The sequence below is a fragment of the Ictidomys tridecemlineatus genome, chromosome 4 (genome assembly GCF_052094955.1).
Source record: "Ictidomys tridecemlineatus isolate mIctTri1 chromosome 4, mIctTri1.hap1, whole genome shotgun sequence".
Classification (NCBI taxonomy): Eukaryota; Metazoa; Chordata; class Mammalia; order Rodentia; family Sciuridae; genus Ictidomys; species Ictidomys tridecemlineatus.
In genome coordinates, this window is record NC_135480.1 from 57,517,341 (window position 1) to 57,535,742 (window position 18,402).

The following is an 18,402-nucleotide window of genomic DNA, read 5'->3' on the forward strand; positions in this document are numbered from 1 at the left end:
TCTTTAATTCCATAACACAGCAGAAGAGACCTAGAGAGAGAATATCAGGGACAGTTAATAGATACATTTGCTTTGAAATATTCACCTCATCTGTAGAAAATCCATGTGTAAATTTTGTAAATACAACAAAAACACTGAACTTTCCATTTCTTTTGTTCCTTCAGTCTCTAAGGAAGACACTGCATATGATATTAAATTAGCAAATACTCACTGTTGATTATAATTACTAATGAGGATGTAAAGAATAATTGAGATTGTGTGTGTGTGTGTGTGTGTGTTTGTAAAATATCATCAGATTATGATACTGTGATTGAGGGGAAATGATAACCCAACCTGTCTAGTGGTTTGAGTAATGATATTTTCTTGAAAAGTATTCCTGAGAAATTAAGAAATGATATATGGGAGAAAATCCAGAGAAAGTGGAGGATTGGATAACTGATATTTAAATCTGAATTTGGGATGGAATTGCAACATTTATATGCAACTGGAGGTTATTATATAATTTCAAGAAAACAATGCTCCTTCCTAGAACTAAAAAATTGTGTCCTTCACCACATTACATTCCTTAGCTGAACAAAAAACACTGGATTCACCCAGATAGTTTTCAGAGCCTTTTTTGCTTTATTCTTTTTCATGCCATGTTATGTAAATGGACAATCCCTTCATACTACCTGGGAAGTGGCAGTGGCAATGTCTCTGTCTTTTTAAAAGTTAGAGCAAGACCAAGGCTAAATACTTGCCTCAACCTGAGAACAGTCTAGTTTATATTAATTCTGTAGCAAGTTTCTGATATAGTGATGGGAAATAATATGTCTAATTTGGCTGCAGGATAGTTTACTACAATACTTGAAGATGTCTGGTGCCTTGTGTTCTACTTATGTTGTAATTTCCCCTATGGCATGGAGGCAAGCTATAAAATGATGTGGTGCTTAGGTTCACTTGAGTCTAGGTAGGACATTATTAGAAACTTGAGGATGTATGTTCTGTGATAGGGTTATAGGTGGGATTCAGATAGAGACTTGGATAGTTGTATTTAGGCAGTGACATATCTTGAGAAGCTCCATGTATGGTTAGTATGTCCCATTGGCTCAATTTTAGAAAGTTCTATTTATATTCATGTTCAACTTTTTATTCTTCTACCTATTTTTATTTTTACTGATATGAAACAGCTGACCAGCTATGTTCTTCTGAGCTATTTCCACATGTTCCTATGTGGTTTTTCAGCCTTCATACATCCTCCATTCTAACCTTCTGGAAAGATCAACCACATGTTTAATTTCTTTATACTAATTATAAAGATTAAATAAAAATAGAGATTATACATCCCAATAATATTAGTTTTATCAATGAAGAAGCTGCAGAAAAACACTTAAAGTCTAGAGCTAAATAATTTTTACTTATCTGTAAAATAAGAATGTACAAGTAATACCTTAATTTGGCTGGATTAGAACACAATGGAAAAAAAAAACATCAAAAGCAGCAAGGTTTAAGTTTATTTTATACTTTCACAGCTCTTTATGACTTTAAATTTATGTCCTCTTTTGAAATATGCTACATTCAATCAAATGGTTTTTTTTTTAACTTTTAGGTTATACTTATTATAAGAACTATATTTTCTAAAAATATTAGCTTTGGAAAAAGGAAATTGAGATGGAGAATGGATAGTAGGGGTAAGGGAAAAAGAATGGAATGAATCTGACCTAACTTTCCAATATACCCAAATGAATATATTACAGTGAATTTTTACCATTATGCCACAAGATACTAATAAAAGAATGTAGATAAATGGAAAGGTCAGTAGGGAACAGGGGAGGGAGGAGGCAGCAGGCAAGGGTAAGTACTGGCCACTGAATTGAAGCAAACTGTACTCCATGCATTTATAATTCTGTCAAAATAAATCCTAATGTTATGTATAAGTAGGAACCTATTAAAAACCTAAAAAGAAAAAAAAATAGCATTGGAAAATTGTATTGTTTCCATAAGTTGTTAAACTAGTTTTGGTGTTAGAATTTGAATTTTCTCACTAACACTGTCACAGTGAATTAACTCGCATCAACCTCAGTAACCTTTTCATAATTAAACTCGGCAAATGAAAAATTTCTAGTAATTCTCTTATCAATGATATTTCTAGGTTAATGTCTAAGGTAGCCTTTCTCCTCTGTTGGATGTTGAAATAGTTTTTTTTTTTCTTTTCAAATCAAATTCATTACAGAAGCAAGTGAAATCTTCATCTTCTGGGGTTGCAAACTATGGCCCTGAGCTTCATCAGCTGCTTACAAAATAACTTCCACATATGTAACATCTTATTTAATAAACGTCATTTCAAGTTGATCATCTCCACTTTGAAACCATTCCTCTTCCTTTTTCCTCAACCCCATTTAATGGTGTGATACACACATTATCCCATGAAAGAAACCCTGGAGACATCCTCAGTACTTTCCTCTTCTCTAGATTCCCTCACTCTTCAGTTCTAAACACTCATCTCTTCACTCAAGTCCACTTAAATACTAGATAATCACTGGGTACACAGTATCAATGCTCAAGGTGCTAGACAGACTGGTCCTGCTCTTGTGGGTCAAATAGGTTAGTGAGGAGGACCAACACTGATCGGATCATTTAAGTAAGTGGCAACTGGATTACAAAGAGGAGTTGCTGTACACTAGGGGCTTAACTAACCTGGTCATTACTTTTGGAGAATGATTTCTTGAGGAGCTTTGGCTAAATTGACAGCAGAAGGATGAGAATTGATACATGGAAGGGTGAGTCAGGGAGAAAAAAATCCTAGTTTATGGAAAAGAATGGGAAAAGATTTGAGTGGTGAGGAATGACAAGGCAAAGATGAAGGAATGGAAGGTCAGCGTGAACCTGGATGAGAAAGAAGGCACAGAATAGATGAGATGAGAGGAGGTAGAAAACCAAAATGGAGGCTCTTGTGGTTATCCAAGAAGTTTTATCTTGTTAAGAACGATGGAAAAGAATGTAAGCTTTAAGCTTCAGTGTAACATGATTCAACTCCAATTCAAAAACCATAATCTGCTTGCACTGTCAAAAGTGTATTAAAGTCAGCAAGCATACATGTAGCCAAATCAGCTACAAGTTTATCACTGACATCAGATTGAAGATGACATTATATTGTACCCTGCTGCTAGTGATGGGGGTTGTCTGGCCAGGTAAATTGAAAAATAATTTAGTAGGCTTAATCTTCAGAAACTGCTGTTCAGTCAGTTTTTCTTTCCTCTCACTGATACTGAATTAACAAGATATCTTTTACCATAACTCCCCCCTAATTCATTTCTTTTCACCAAAAGTCCTTCATATTTTTCCATTTTGAAAAACATCTTATGGATCAATATATTCACCTTAATTATTAATGAGATTAATTAATGAGATTGTGAAGCAGTGGTTCACATGCAATGAGAAGGGAGCAGGGAGAAGGACTCTGTGTGGGGCTAAGGGAAAGGGTTTGAGGATACCTATAGATACATCCTCAAAAATTTACATATGTATATATATGTTATATATATATATATATATTTTAGAAATCCCATTGACTCCTTGTGACAGCACTTAGAATGAGTTGGTGGGGGTTTGATGTTAATTTCACATGGATTTATTTATTATATTATTTCTAATATACAATATTGCTTTTGTTTCAACATCCTAATACCTTATAGATTGTGACATGTTCTAGCTGCTTCTAGTCACTTAAGTCTCCCACCTTCTATATTCAGAATTATCTGCAAACTTAACCACTACTACCATTTTCTGACCCTATCAGGTATAGTACAGAAGTTTCCATAAGAGAAACGTTTATAGCATGCTGTGGTAGGTGCTGTTCCAAATGCAGGTGTACACCAGACATTTAGTCAAAGTCCTCAAATTCATGGGGCTTAAATCCTAGCATTGCAGTATTTTGCTTCCTGGTCTCAAACAAGATTTCTGCTGTTATTAGAATCCACTTATTTATTAATATTCTTTCTAAAAGTTCCTTTGAAATTCTAAATAAATTACAAATTCAGAATGTTTGTTAAGCTTAGCAACAGCAGAATAAAATAAAATAAAATAAAGTTCTACTAGATCTCTACTTCTCTGCAAACTGCTACCATCATTGTGACCTCTACTAATGCAATAATTTTCACCTTTTATATACTTTGTACTTTTTTTCTGTTTAATATGCACTTTCATGCATGTTGTCTAAGGTTTTCTCCACCATAACTTTCTGAGGCTCTCTCTTCCTTTCCCTTTCTGAACCTCTCTTTTCATTTCAGATACTCAATTCCCCACTTCAGCTATGTTGAACTCTTCCTAGTGACTAGCTTCCATCCTCAGAGGCAGAATATTTAATAAGCTCTCTACCCAGGCTCTCAGGCTTCCCATCATGCAACCCATCTGTTCTCCATTTTTTGGATAGTCGATAAACCTTCTCCTCCTGGAATGACTGACTATTAAGAGCTTCTCTTCTGAGTGACAAAATGAAAGGATTTAGAGAGAAAAAAACTTCAATCAGGCTAACTGGTAGGTTACCATGAGTGTTCTCTTATAATAACAATTGTTCATATGTTTGTGTCTACTCATATGCTCCTGTATTTGCTAAAACTGGATTGCTTGTTTGTCACTGTGCATGTTTTGCTGTGTGCTTCCGTGTAGTGTCTCCTTTGTGGCAACTGATCCAGATTATTCTCAACATGACTCCTCTCTCTCTTCCTGCAGACCTTGGAGATGGCCCTCTACAGAAGCACTGGCTGATTCACTGGAGCTCCACCAACCCTGGGATCACTTTGGTTATTGTCACTGGAGCCCTCTTTCAACAAAACCAGGGGAGCTGACTCACCTACCTCTGCCCAGCATCTGAGAAGTCATTCCTCAAGGACTGGATGCCACAGACTGCAAACTAAATGTGACTGAGTTCTCACAAGCCAGGACCAAGAAAATAGACAGCCACTCTAGTCCCCTGGGAAAAGCCTTTACAAGCAGGTGGTGTCTTTTGACCTGGGATAGAGGATTTTCATATCCCTGAGGACAGAGCTCTGTTTTCCAGTCAGAAACTTCTGGTTCCCAGTCACTTGCTATCTGTGCAACCTCTAGTGAGTATTCTCTCTTGAACAGGCCCCATAAGTCTAGTCAGAAATGGTGGAAGAGTGGCCTCACACCAATACCTTAAATCCCAATGTGTCACTCAATGAACAGTTACTTTTGGCAGAGAGGCAGCACAGGCAAAAACAGAGCACTGTAGGAAAACCCAGAAGCTCCTCAAAGTCAACTCAGAAATATGCATAAGTGGCAGAGATATGATTCTAACTTGTTTCTAAACCTTGAAATATATATATATATATGATTATAACTGTAAGAATTATATTACATGATTTCCTTGAGCATTTAGTGACTCTAACTCTTTTTTATTAATTTAAAGAAACACAAAAATAAATATATATTTACATAAAGGTAATAAATTTAGTGTACAGATTAAAAACATGACTTCTGATCCACTTAATTTGTTCTACTATTTTGATCTACTTCATGTGTCATTTCTAAGTCCTTCTTTTGGTTTTCTCACATGGAAAATGATAAAACATTATGTCAACTTTTAGGATTTATGTAATGATATAATAATGTAATTCTTACAACGTTCTCAGAAACTATTAGGCACTTATTGATAAACAAACACTGGCAATTTTTATAATTTTTAACAACCTTATCTTTGAAGTTAACACTTGGAAGTCAGAGACAGTTTATGGTTACTTTAACTTTAGACCTATTTTCTGTAATTTGATAGTTGATAAAACATTTCTTAACGTCTCTGCAACTCATGCTTCTCTGTGAAACACCCAGGAGTCATAAAATATACATTTTATACAATTTTTCTAACAAGTGAAAAAATATATGTGGCTAGAGTAGTAGTGTGTTTGAAAACAGATCCATACTCGTATTGAAATGAGCATCATTCTCATTACTTAATTGAAATAGAATTTATTGGTGTTCAAAACCAGATTAAATATCAGATGGACCAATAGCAGTTACCTATTAAGTTCACTAAATTGCTCATGTAAAGGACCCTGATTTATTTGTGCAAGAAATGTATTTAGTTTGACCACTAGATGTCAGTAATTCTCATATGTCAAACTGAAGTTCCTTAATTAATTGAGTCTACATTTGTTGAATTTCTGCTTAGACAATATAATAATTAGATGTTAAATAAAATAATAATAATAATAATAATAAATAGATGATAAATTAAAGCTAAATTAACAAAATCTTTTTTTGTCTTTTGAGGAATATGGATATGTAATCATCAAATCAACTATAGTTTTTAAACAAATAATGTGAAATTTTCTGTGAGCTCTCAGGCTAACTGCAAACTTTGAAGGTATTTTAGGCATATCTTTGCTTGAATATCTCCAACGTTAAAATAATCTTATCCTCAGGAAGCACTTATTTCTTTTGCAATACAGTAACATAAAGCAGGAAAAAGGAAGTACCGGGAATTGCAATGGATTAAACTATGTTATATACTTTTATGAATCTGTCAAAATGAACACCACTACTTTGAATAACTATTACGAACAAACAAATATAAAAGACATAGGTAACTTTTCCTGATAATTTAGATATTATTTATAAAGTTTGATAATATCATAATACATTATTATGTTAATTTGTTTAAATTACAACATTCATCAAAGCTTGAGAAAGTGCAATGTTTCCTTCAATATCTGTGAATATTCTAACAGGAAACGATACTCTTAACATGTCAATTGTTTCTTCATGCCACTTCGACCCTGTATAATTAATTCTATAAAATTGTGTGAAATCTAGGAGTATAAGCAGGTAATATGTGTGGTGATTACAAGGTTTGTTTCGTTTTTCCCATGTCAGCCTCAGTGCAAACATACTAGATTTGAATTCAAAGTGTATTAGTGTAAATGATTTTTTAAATCAACATCACTTTAGTTAACTCTTGGATTATCTAAAATAATGCAAACTATTCTAACGACTCAGAACAAAAAGGGACACAGTATCTAGTATTAGAGATAAAAATCCTGAAATAAAGAGCAAAGAAGTAATTCAAAAGGGAATATGTAAAAACTCTGGCCTTCAATTCTGTTTTCCTTCAGCTCCTCATGTATTTGGGCCAGTGTGCTGTCTGTGACCTCCTTTGTCTCTCCAGGTATATTCTGTACTCTGCTGAGGACTCAGGACTACGTACTTCAGTGATAGTTTCCTTTGATTGATGGCATCAGGTTGGATTCAGAAAAGGGAACATGCCAACAGGAGGGTAGCGGGAGACTGTGGTTAAGATATTGTTTCTGGTTCTGCCTGCTCCCTCACTGCCAGTGTCCTTAGTGTCCCCAGGAGCCTCACAATCAATCTCAATTTCTGACCTTTAGGTTTTTCCATAATGCTCTCTTCAGCTCTAGATTCCAGGAACTTCTGCCCCTCTTCCAGCGAGGAGCTGTTAACATCCTACAATTACTGTCCCTAATGTCCCTTGTGATTTCCCTAAAATGCTCACATACTTGGGCAAGTTTAAAGGGCTCAACTTGAATTTGTCAACTTTTTTTTTTCCTGGAGACTTGATTAATACTGAGAAATAATAACTAGATGTTAAATAAATAATACTAATAATATTAACCTTTTCCTGTAGATTCCTATATTTAAACTTAATTAATCAATCAATTAATTAAAATTTAGTGCTAATTAAAGTGGTGCTGAACAATTGAGCCATATCTCTAGTCCCTTTTTATTTTTTATTATGAGACAGGGTCTCACTAAGTTGGCTTGGCCTCACTAAGTTACTGAGGCTGGCTTTGAACTTGGGATACTCCTGCCTCAGTTTCACAAGCCACTAGGTTTACAGGCACTTGCCATCATGCCTGGCTCAAAGTTTCTTTTAGTGCTTCATTGGAAGGGACCACAAATACCAGGCTTAACCATAGCATTCTTTTTTTATTATTTATATATGACAGCAGAATGCATTACAATTCTTATTACAAATATAGAGCACAATTTTTTATATCTCTGGTTGTATACATAGTATATTGACACCAATTCGTGTCTTCATACCTGTACTGTAGATAATAATGATCATCACGATCCACCATCATTTCTAACCCCCTACCCCCTCCCTTCCCCTCCTACCCCTCTGCCCCATCTAGAGTTTGTCTGTTCCTCTCATGCTCACTCTCAAATTGAATGATCATTTTCACTGTTCATGTTAATTTTTTGTTAGGAACTTTATAGCATAACTGTAGAAAAACATATTTCAATCATTTGAACTACTTAGACCCTGGTTTTTGCATTTCTAGGTGATCTGTTTTAATGTTGACTGTAATGCTTCTGTTCGAATAGTGCCACCAGCTGGAGTAGGGGGAGATGTGCTGTGGGGCAGGATGGGATTAACAGTCTCCTCCATACACAGAGAGTCAATCAGGACATAGATTGAAAGTACATGGTGGCATTGCAGAGTAATGATCTCAAAGACTTTGCAGTAGCATGGCATCCCTGGGTTCAATCCTTGGTACATTAAAAAAACAAAACAACAACAACAACAACAACAACAACAAAACAACACTAATGCAGCCACTTCTGTACAAATGCCTGACAGATTATGTAGGGGTTGGAATGACCACTCTGAGTCCTGGTGCCAAGGTTGTGGGATGGTAATGTCTTCTGTTCTTTCTGCCACCCTGAGCATTAAAGATAGAAGGTAGTGTTTGCTTTTGGACAACAGATGGGTGAGATACAACATGCAGCCCTAACATATAGCTTGAGCCCAAGGTTCAACCATGAAACCTTGGTAAACCAGAATCCTGACTACATCTTAGGTCTGATCTAAGAATCACGTTTCACCATCCACACCATATTAGCACATCAACACCCTTATGGTGGCATAATCTTGTGTGATTTCATGAAAGAAAACTATACTATTCAGAGGGAATCTCATCTGTTGACCAAACCACTCTCTTGAAACCAAGTCCCAGCCATGAGGCCCCAGGACAGCCCAATAGGTATAAGTCACAGTGCTTCTTAGGGAAAATGGGTAACTCCACAAGCTGGTGGTTATAGGAAGAAGATAGTAACAGAGTTCTCTAAGGAGGAGAATTGGACTTCTATGTTTGATTCAGAGTCAGGGCATACACCCCAGAGAGCCTTGTTGTTATCATGCACCAGACTGGACTTCTAAAATTTCGAGGAAGCTACTCCAAAGCACAAAAAGTTTTCCTGAAAAGGAAACCCAGATCAGGGACTCTGCTTAGCTTGGTCTAAGCATTTTCTTTCTTTTCCCCCTGGTATACTAGGAATTAAATTCAATGCTTTGCTTATGCTAGACAGATTCTCTATTCTCTGCTGTATCCCCAGGTGTAAATTTGGTATTGAAGTTTGATTATGAACCACTTCAGAGCCAGCATTACTATATGCTTCAATCCACACTGTATGTAGTATTATGTTTAAGCTTTTCCCATTTCCATGAATACATTTAACTGGAAAATTGCCTTACACATGCTACAGACTTCTTAATACCACTGAAAGAAGAAATCCTTTTATTTAGCATGTTTGTGTGTGTTACAGATATTGATCGGTATGCTTACAACTCAGTACTGTGGACCACAGTGAGAAAGACAAGATCAGGTTCAGTCACTGTTTATTAGTGATCTATTGCTCCCACACAGAAATTCTGGAGTCTTGCTCTTCATTATCAGCAATAACTCTAGGCTACTTTTTGTTTCCCATTTTTCTAGATATCTCCACCTGAGGCCCATGGTGTGACCTCACATAGTTATTTAGAATATGTTTTACTCAAATCTTCTATAAGAGTTAAGAATTTCAGGACAAAAGAATTTATCTGAATGATCTTCCTTCTCTTGTATGTGAAAATGATATTAAAGATGAGTGTGATATTATCTATTTTATAGATTAGTGCTTGTGTTTCTTTGGACCTGAGCCTTTTTACTCATAAGTTAATGGGGATGGATAAGGTTAAATGCATTTCCATCTTTAAAAATTGATGTTCCTTAGAATTTGGAGGGAAATGGATGGCATTAGAGCAGATTATGCTAAGTGAAGCTAGTCAATCGTTAAAAAACAAATACCAAATGACCCCCTTGATATAAGGGGAGTAAACAAGGACAGGGTAAGGACGAAGAGCTTGAGAAGAAGATTTACATTAAACAGGGATGAGAAAAGGGGAGGGGAGGGGAGGGGAGGGGAGAGGGGATAGTAGAGAATAGGACAGACAGCAGAATACATCAGACACTAGAAAGGCAATATGTCAATCAATGGAAGGGTAACTGATGTGATACAGCAATTTGTATACGGGGTAAAGTTGGGAGCTCATAACCCACTTGAATCAAACTGTGAAAGATGATGTATTAAGAACTGTGTAATGTTTTGAACGATCAACAATAAATTAAAAAAAAAATAAAAAAAAAATAAAAATTGATGTTCCTTTTAAAATTTTAGAAATTTGAAGTGGAGGTAGTAAATCAATGACAACACATGGAAAACAAAGCAAAACGACAACAACAACAACAACAACAACAACAAAAAACCTCAAACCAAATTATAACCCATGCACAGAGACAGAAATTTCACAAGGGCTATGGGCTGCAGGAATTGTATTAGCTGGGGTCAAATTTAATGCCAAGAGTTGCCCAAGTCCACAGGAACTGAATAGTGTTCCTCTTCTATCTTCTTGGTTATACCTGCCCTATTTCCTAGTAATCTTTCCCGGTATGTTTTTGTGTATTTTACATATTGTCATGCAGTCATAGAAAATGTTTCCAAAGTACTGGACATGAAGGACACTTCTGAGTTTTAAGCGAGAGTTCTATAGTCTGTCACAAATTTCAGTTCAGCGCTCCTTTGACTTATTTTAAAGCAAAGACACCATCCTCTCATCTAGAGTATGGAAAAAGGACTGAATATTGGAAATCATTGTAAGAATAAGACAGAACATTAAAATAAAAATAAATCAAAGACTTAAGAGAAGAAGATAAAATTTGGTATCTCTGTAAAGGTAGAAAATTGGAGCATTAGATGTTTTCATCCAGACATTGCCATTATCCCATGAACTGAACCTTATTTCTTCATCTAAAATATTATTAGATCTGTTCTCCTCTAGGATTCATGTTTACCACATGAGAAGATATTTGAAGAGATGGAGAGAGTCCTACTTCAAGGCTACTGACACCTCCAGCATCTTCTCTATTATTCTTTTTTTACTTTTGTCCAGATATGGGAAGAAACAGGCAGCAAAAGAAGTTTTGCTGTCAATACTAAACCACTTCAAATCAGAATGAAAGATGTAAAAGCGGGTGGTATAAAATATTTAAAATGGAGCTAGATTATTATATCTTGAATTGCATATGGATATGTTTACCCAAATTTTATATAGAATTATTCTTTTTGTACAAATATCTTTACAACATGCTCTCGGATCTGCTTGGTCCTAACACCATAAATGACAGGGTTAAGGGCAGGTGGGATGACCACATATAGATTAGCCAAAAGAATATGGATGTACTGGGGAATGTTATGGCCAAAGCGATGAGTCATAAAAGAAAAAAAGGCTGGTGTGTAAAAGCAGAGCATGACACAGACATGGGAACCACAAGTATTGAGAGCCTTTAGTCGTGCGTCTTGAGAGGGAAGACGGAAGACAGCTCGGAGGATAAGCACATAGGAAGAGGCAATCAGAATCACATCCACAATAATATTAGAAATCACCATAAGCCCATAGATTATGTTAACCTTGATGGGGGCACAGGCCAGTCGGGCAAGACCCATGTGCTCACAGTATGTGTGAGGCATGATGTGATTCCCACAGAAGGGCAGTCGCAGAATGAGAAATACAAAAGGGGTTACAAGAATTAAATTTCTTCCAATGACTACAGAGGCTAGAATTATGATGGTTTTATTGGTGAGGATCGCCGTGTACTGGAGAGGATTGCAGATGGCAACAAAGCGGTCATAAGCCATGACCACCAGCAAAACAGTCTCCATGCCAGTGAACATGTGGATGAAGAACATCTGAGCAAGGCAACCCCCAAAACTGATCTCTTGGAGACTGAACCAGAAGATGCCCAGCATTTTGGGGATGGTGGATGTAGACAGACCCAGATCAATCATGGACAACATGGCCAGGAAGTAGAACATAGGCTGATGAAGACTGTGCTCATTCTTGATCACAAAGAGAATGGTGATGTTCCCCACAAGGGAGGTCAGGTACACAATGCAGAAGGGGAAAGCAATCCAGATGTGTATAGTTTCCAGTCCTGGTATTCCTAGCAAGATAAAGAAGGGAGGATGGAACTGGGTATTATTGATGGATGGCTTTATCATAGCAAGTGTCAACAAATTCCTATCAAGTAAAAGCATCCTTGCTTTCATTAGAATCTTCTCTTTTCAAGGTCCTGGAGAGACAGGAAAACATCAGTCAGTGTGCTGGATGGAATGATATGTGTTAATTTATAGATGTGTTAATTTACACACATGTGGGATTTGTTCCTTTCAAAGGTAATTGAACGTCACTCAACATGGATATTGTTCTGAGATCTATCCCAGGTAACATTGTCCATGGTTTTATTTTTTCCTAATTCATGAGTTCTTTGAGGAAATATTTTACAATGTAGTGTATGTTCACGTTTTATGGCATTCCCTTCCATCCATTACCTTGAGGAAATCACCATATCCAATGTTTCTTGAATTGTCTAGAATTAAAAAGTCCAATCAGTAGAGTAGGGAAAGGGTCCAGGGGAAAGAATGAGCCATGAAGAGAAAGGGGTGGTACTGGGGAATAAAATGGACTAAATTATACAGTTATATTGTGTACACATACAAATATGTAACAAAGAATCCCACTGTTACTAAAATTATAATGTACCAGTATAAGGAAAACAAAGAAAATTTTTAAAAAAGTCTACAACAGGTGAAAAAGAAAATAAAAAGTTCTAAATTACAATAAGAATTGCGGCTCTATACCATCATCAGTATTTTGATTTGATATAAATTTAAGGATTTGCCTCAAGTATCTAATGTAATCATATGACAAAAGGAAGATCAATCAGATGTCTGTCTTAGAATTTTCTTCATTTAAACTGTGCTTTTCTGACTAGTCTGTTTATTCTATGAGAGCATTACTTTTTTTCTTTTTTTAAATTTTTCCTCATCTTATTGGATTGCTTAGTTTCCAATTCCATATCCCTGGTCTCATTTTTTTCTACAGTAACCTATTAGACACCTTTATAACATATACATCATTGTATAATATCTAACATTATGATATGTCCTAAAATCATGCCTTCTTTTATATATAAATGATCATATATCTAACAAGTTTTGTTGATACTAAAATTAAATCACTGTTAAGGAATCTTCCTAGGTCCCTTAAATATAACAAAAAAAGTATCTTCTTTCAATCCTTTGTAGCCCCAGGATACTGTGTAACTCTGAAGCACCTAACAAACCTAATTCCATCATTCTTTGCCTACCGAATAGCTGCTACTCAGGTAAAAGAACAAGAAAATATTAATTTCAATATGTCTAACATTGAAATAAAAGAATTTGGCTCCTAGTTTATGTAAGTATGTGTGTGTGTGTGTGTGTGTGTGTGTGTGTATGAGAAAGAGATACAGAGACACATACACACACACAGAGAGAGAGAGAGAGAGAGAGAGAGAGAGAGAGAGAGAGAGAGAGAGAGAGAGAGAGATTGAGGTGGGTGAGTGGAGGAAGATATTATATCCTGCATGTTGCATACAACAGTTGTCCTGTAACTTTGCCAGGTAGTTACCCCATAGTAGAAATGTCTAGGCAAGGGAGTTAATAATCCCCTGTTCTATATGAGAAGGAAAGGAGTGTTTTTTAACCCCAGAGAAACTCGAGAGTATTGTTCATGTTTGAGGGAGGGCACAATATTATCCAGTGTTGAGGGAAAGATGCCAGGCTGAGAAATCAGAGAGAAGCTGCTTGTGAAACTTGGAATAGTCTGAGGAAATAGCTAGGGTGATAGGTCATGGAATTTCAGTCCAGAGTCAGTCCCATCTTCACGGTGCAGATTTTCAGTATGACCCTTCACTAGCAGAGGAAGAAGTTTCCAGGGGAGTGGCATAGGAGACCAATTTTTCACCGCATATCTGGACACTTACCCTGTGGCAGTTTAGACCAGGGTGCTTGCCTCCTTCCTAATGCAGCTGTGAGCCACAAACAATGGCAGACAGTGTGATCCAGAAGATTATTTCTGGAAGGCAAAGTGACACATTCATCCTGCTTTATGTTGGTACAAAGATCCCAGTCCTACAGTCCATTTCAAAATCCAGATTTATAATAGTTGAAGATCTTACCCTTCTACTGTCCACTAATCCTAAGATTACTGAGTCTGTGGTGTCTTTTTCTCTGCTGACTAGTCCATTTCTCTGACTCTAGTATGCTATTAAGAGTATTGATACTTTGAACCCATTCAAACTTAAAATGGTTTAAATCTTGCTGTATCATTTGCTTTCTGTTAACCTTTAGGCAAATTCCTTTCACTTTCCAGGTTCATTTATGCAACCATATCATTGGAAACAATAAATCTAAGTAACATTGTTCATTTTTTTAATGGCTGATAAGATCAATAATGTAAATCAAGGAACTAGCTCACAGAGTATTCCAAAATAGTATTCATATTATCAATTCCTGCCAATATTGTATTTTCTTTTAGCCCCAATGTTAACACAGTAAATCACATGGTAGCAAAAATAACAGGCTTCTTTTTAAAAGGCCATCATTCATAATTAAGTCATCTTTGACTCTCAGATGGTATGTATGAAGGAGGTTGGAATGATGATTGTCACAGATGAGACCAAAGAGAGAGTGTGGTTGGGCCAGGCATTTATACTTATCTTTAAATCTCTATTAATACTAACATAACCCAACTTGGCTCACTTTGAGGGGAACTGTGTTCTTTCTTTAATCTTCCAAACTCCTGGGACCAAGGCAGTTGAGGAGAGTGGGTAATAATCTCTATTTAACTACTTGTTCTTTTTTTGGTACTGGGGATTGAACCAGGGGTGCTTAAACACTGAGCCACATCCCCAGATCATTTTATATTTTATTTTGAGACAAGGTCTTGATAAGTTGCTTAGAGCTTCACTAAGTTGCTGTGGATGGCTTTTAACTCATGATCTCCTGCCTCAGCCTCCTGAGCTGTTGAGATTACAGGTGTATAGTGCATGGTTTATTTCTGCACTTTCAAGACTGAGTCATGAAAGAGGATAGGGAGGCAGGCTCAGTTTGGCTGCTGTAGCAGTGGTATTGATTTATACAGATAAAGGCTTGGAATTGGTTTCATAAAGTTGATAAAACATGAAGAACACAGTGCAGACCAAATATTTGTCATTCCATTTGAAAATTGACATTAATCACCATTCCACCCCCAACTCAAATATATGACAGTGTCCTATAGGGGTGCCTTTCTGTCTTATATAAACAAGAGTGAGTTTAGTTGCTGGCCTTTCCACCTGTAATATGTAAATTTGCTAGTCTGAGCAATTTTCATTATTTTAGACAGTTGGTGTCAATATGATTATCTTTGTGGCATTTGGTCTCCAGCAAGTGTGCTCGGTACCTGAGTATTTGTGTGTGTGTTAGCCAGTGGGTGGTGTATAATAGAAAGAAAGAGAGGGAAAGAGATAGAAATGGAGATAACGGGCAAAGAGCCAAAAAAAGAATAAAAGAAATTCTACATATGTGTATTACTCATTGGTATGCCACAGTCGTCAGCTGTGGATGCTGTACAATCCTCCATGCTCTAATGCATTTGTCTGTGAAGTTAATGACACTTGGGATAACTGTTTGGCAAAAGGGAGACTCCTGTCCTTTTCCTTCATTTGTCCTTTCCTTCTCGTCTCTGTAGCATCTTGCCTGCCCTGTTCAAGCATTCTTACCTCTCATGTTTATTTTCTCAGCTCTCACTTGGAGCATATTTGCAACATGACCCAGGTTCTTAAAGATGGTGCTTGGGAGCCTCTTCAAGCCTTTGGGCCCCCAGTCTACCTGATCACAGAGAGGAAAAATTTATAGTGAATCTAAGCATGTCCCAGAATCCCTGAGCTTAGTCTTCAGACTCCTCTGGGTATAAACATGGACAAGGGTCATTAAATCTCTAACTCCTTGTCCCCACACTACTGCATCTGCGGAGAAACACTGTACCACATATAACCCCTAAGTGCAGGGCAGGAGATGTGGCATGGAATGTGAGAAATGGAAATATTCTGAATGGGGGAGTCTGTTTGGGAGATGATGTTGAGTCAGCCTCTCTCAGGAGCCCTGAAAATATTAAATTCATACTATAAAGTCTTCAAAATGTGACATCTTAGGAAACTGACCTTGGCAACTCTTCTGTTTTGTTTAGTAGAAATTTATAAATTCAGATTTAGTTTGGCTACTGTCACAATTGAGGATTCAAAGGATGAAGAAGGAGTAGAACTTTCAAACAGACCCCGTAGACTCTGTGGCAGCACATGAGACCCAGTGGGGGCAGCTCTGTTTATTGGCAGAGGGCATGCCTTCAGATAATGGCTTCAGCTTCTTTCAAGCCAGCGAGTCTCCTTCCCATTTTATAACTATGGTGAACATAAAGTCTCTGGAAAAACATATGTTTAGCTCTTTTGGTTAATGGTGGAAAAAAATCTACATTTTCCTAAGAAGACCATGAGATTACTTTTCAAGCCAGAGCACAGAAGTGTGTCCTGAGGGTCTCCCTTCCTAGACGTGGTGAAGTGGTCCTGATGGTGTCACCAGGGCAGGCCACAGATTCTGATTTTCCTAACTACAGGTGAAAGGGACTGATGGACAATGGAATTATTTGGCTTTTTTTTTTCTTGTAAGTTTACTCTTTTTGAGTTGTTTCCACAGAGAAGGCAATATCTGCGGTCCAGAAGAGATTCCAGTTTAATCTACTACATTCTCTTGTTCATTTCATTCATTTTAATTAATGAGAAGATTATGTTCTGTTTTCCTGCCCTCCCTTCATTGAGTCCATCTTCCCTAATGTATTTCCATTTGTTTTCCACTATTGAGCCTAACTCTATTCAGTTTATGCTTAAAATTTCTTCCTATGACCTCTACTTTGTCCTTGGTATATTATGGACCTTTTAGGATACAACAAGCACTGTTGTTGCCAAAGTCCTTTTCTCTATACTCAATTAGCCTTTTAAACTTTAGCTGTACTTCATAACTTCATAATGCATATCCTTTTATTTGGTGATGAATGTCCTACATACAACATAACTGCTACTTATTTCCACTTTCTTTCAACCATTCCTCAATAACCAACTTTAGTCTTCCATATCAGCCAAATGGATATGATCTCTGGATCTCTTGTATTTTCATATCAGTGTAAAACTTTATCATAACATGGACATTTGTAATTGAATTTAGTGTTTTCTATCTTTCCCATTCTTTTAATGGAGTGTTATTACAGTGGTGTTTAACTCACTTTATCTAGCATAGTACCTTAAATGTTATAAGTCTCAGGCATTATTAAATTACATTATTTTTGGAATATGAAAATTCCAGATCTGAGAATCATAACATCATATGATTGTATATATCGTAATCTTGTCCTCTGCCAACAATTATTCCACTATGAATTATGGAATCAAATTTTTATGAACAGCATTATTATTTTTGCATTAAACCATTTTGATGTTCTATTGATTTTACTTGTGAGACAGAAAGCCGGGTATTCCCTGAGGACACTGCTTCTCTTAACTTTTTAGGGATTGGATATTTTTCCACTATAACTCCTCACATGGAAAAACCTCGAGGAAGGCTTCTCCTCATTTATTGTAATGGATACTACTGGAATAATATATAGTCCTCATCTCTAAAAATCAAATCTACTTTGATACTCATGACATAATACAGTCAATACTCCTACTGCCTTGAAGATTTTGAAGTCCAATGCACTGCTGCTTCATTGAATAGTTTACCAATATAACTCTTGTTAGTTTCACTTTAAACTATGATGAAAATTTTGTGTTTCTTATGACTTCTTATATACATGAGTAAAATTTATATTATATTCCTAGAATTACATTTAAGTCAGCACTATATCACATTTTTACTACATATTGACAAATTACATCCTGGTTAATTTAACTCTTGCTATACCCCATCTTGTAGGCACCTATGAAGGCTTAATATGGTTTACACAAGGATGATAACTGTCTTCATCACCATCTCCATCTTACTTGTGTCCTGTATAGGAAACATTCATATCTCCTTGGTTGGGTGCCATCAGGGAGGATTATGTAATGTGATCAATGAACCAAACTTTTGCCTCATGGTGTTTGCATTTTGCATACTGTTACATCATTTAACTTTAGTGACATAAAAATACAAAAACAAAAACAAAACAAA

At 36.4% G+C, this 18,402-nt stretch overlaps 1 protein-coding gene across 1 annotated transcript; it reads right to left on the reverse strand.

The window, feature by feature from the left end:
- Nucleotides 1-11,394: 11,394 nt before the first annotated feature.
- Nucleotides 11,395-12,339, reverse strand: LOC101975480 (olfactory receptor 52E4). The gene has a single exon (XM_005342332.2). The coding sequence runs from the start codon at nucleotides 12,337-12,339 to the stop codon at nucleotides 11,395-11,397; it is 945 nt and encodes a 314-aa protein (XP_005342389.2).
- Between the last annotated feature and the right edge of the window lie 6,063 nt (nucleotides 12,340-18,402).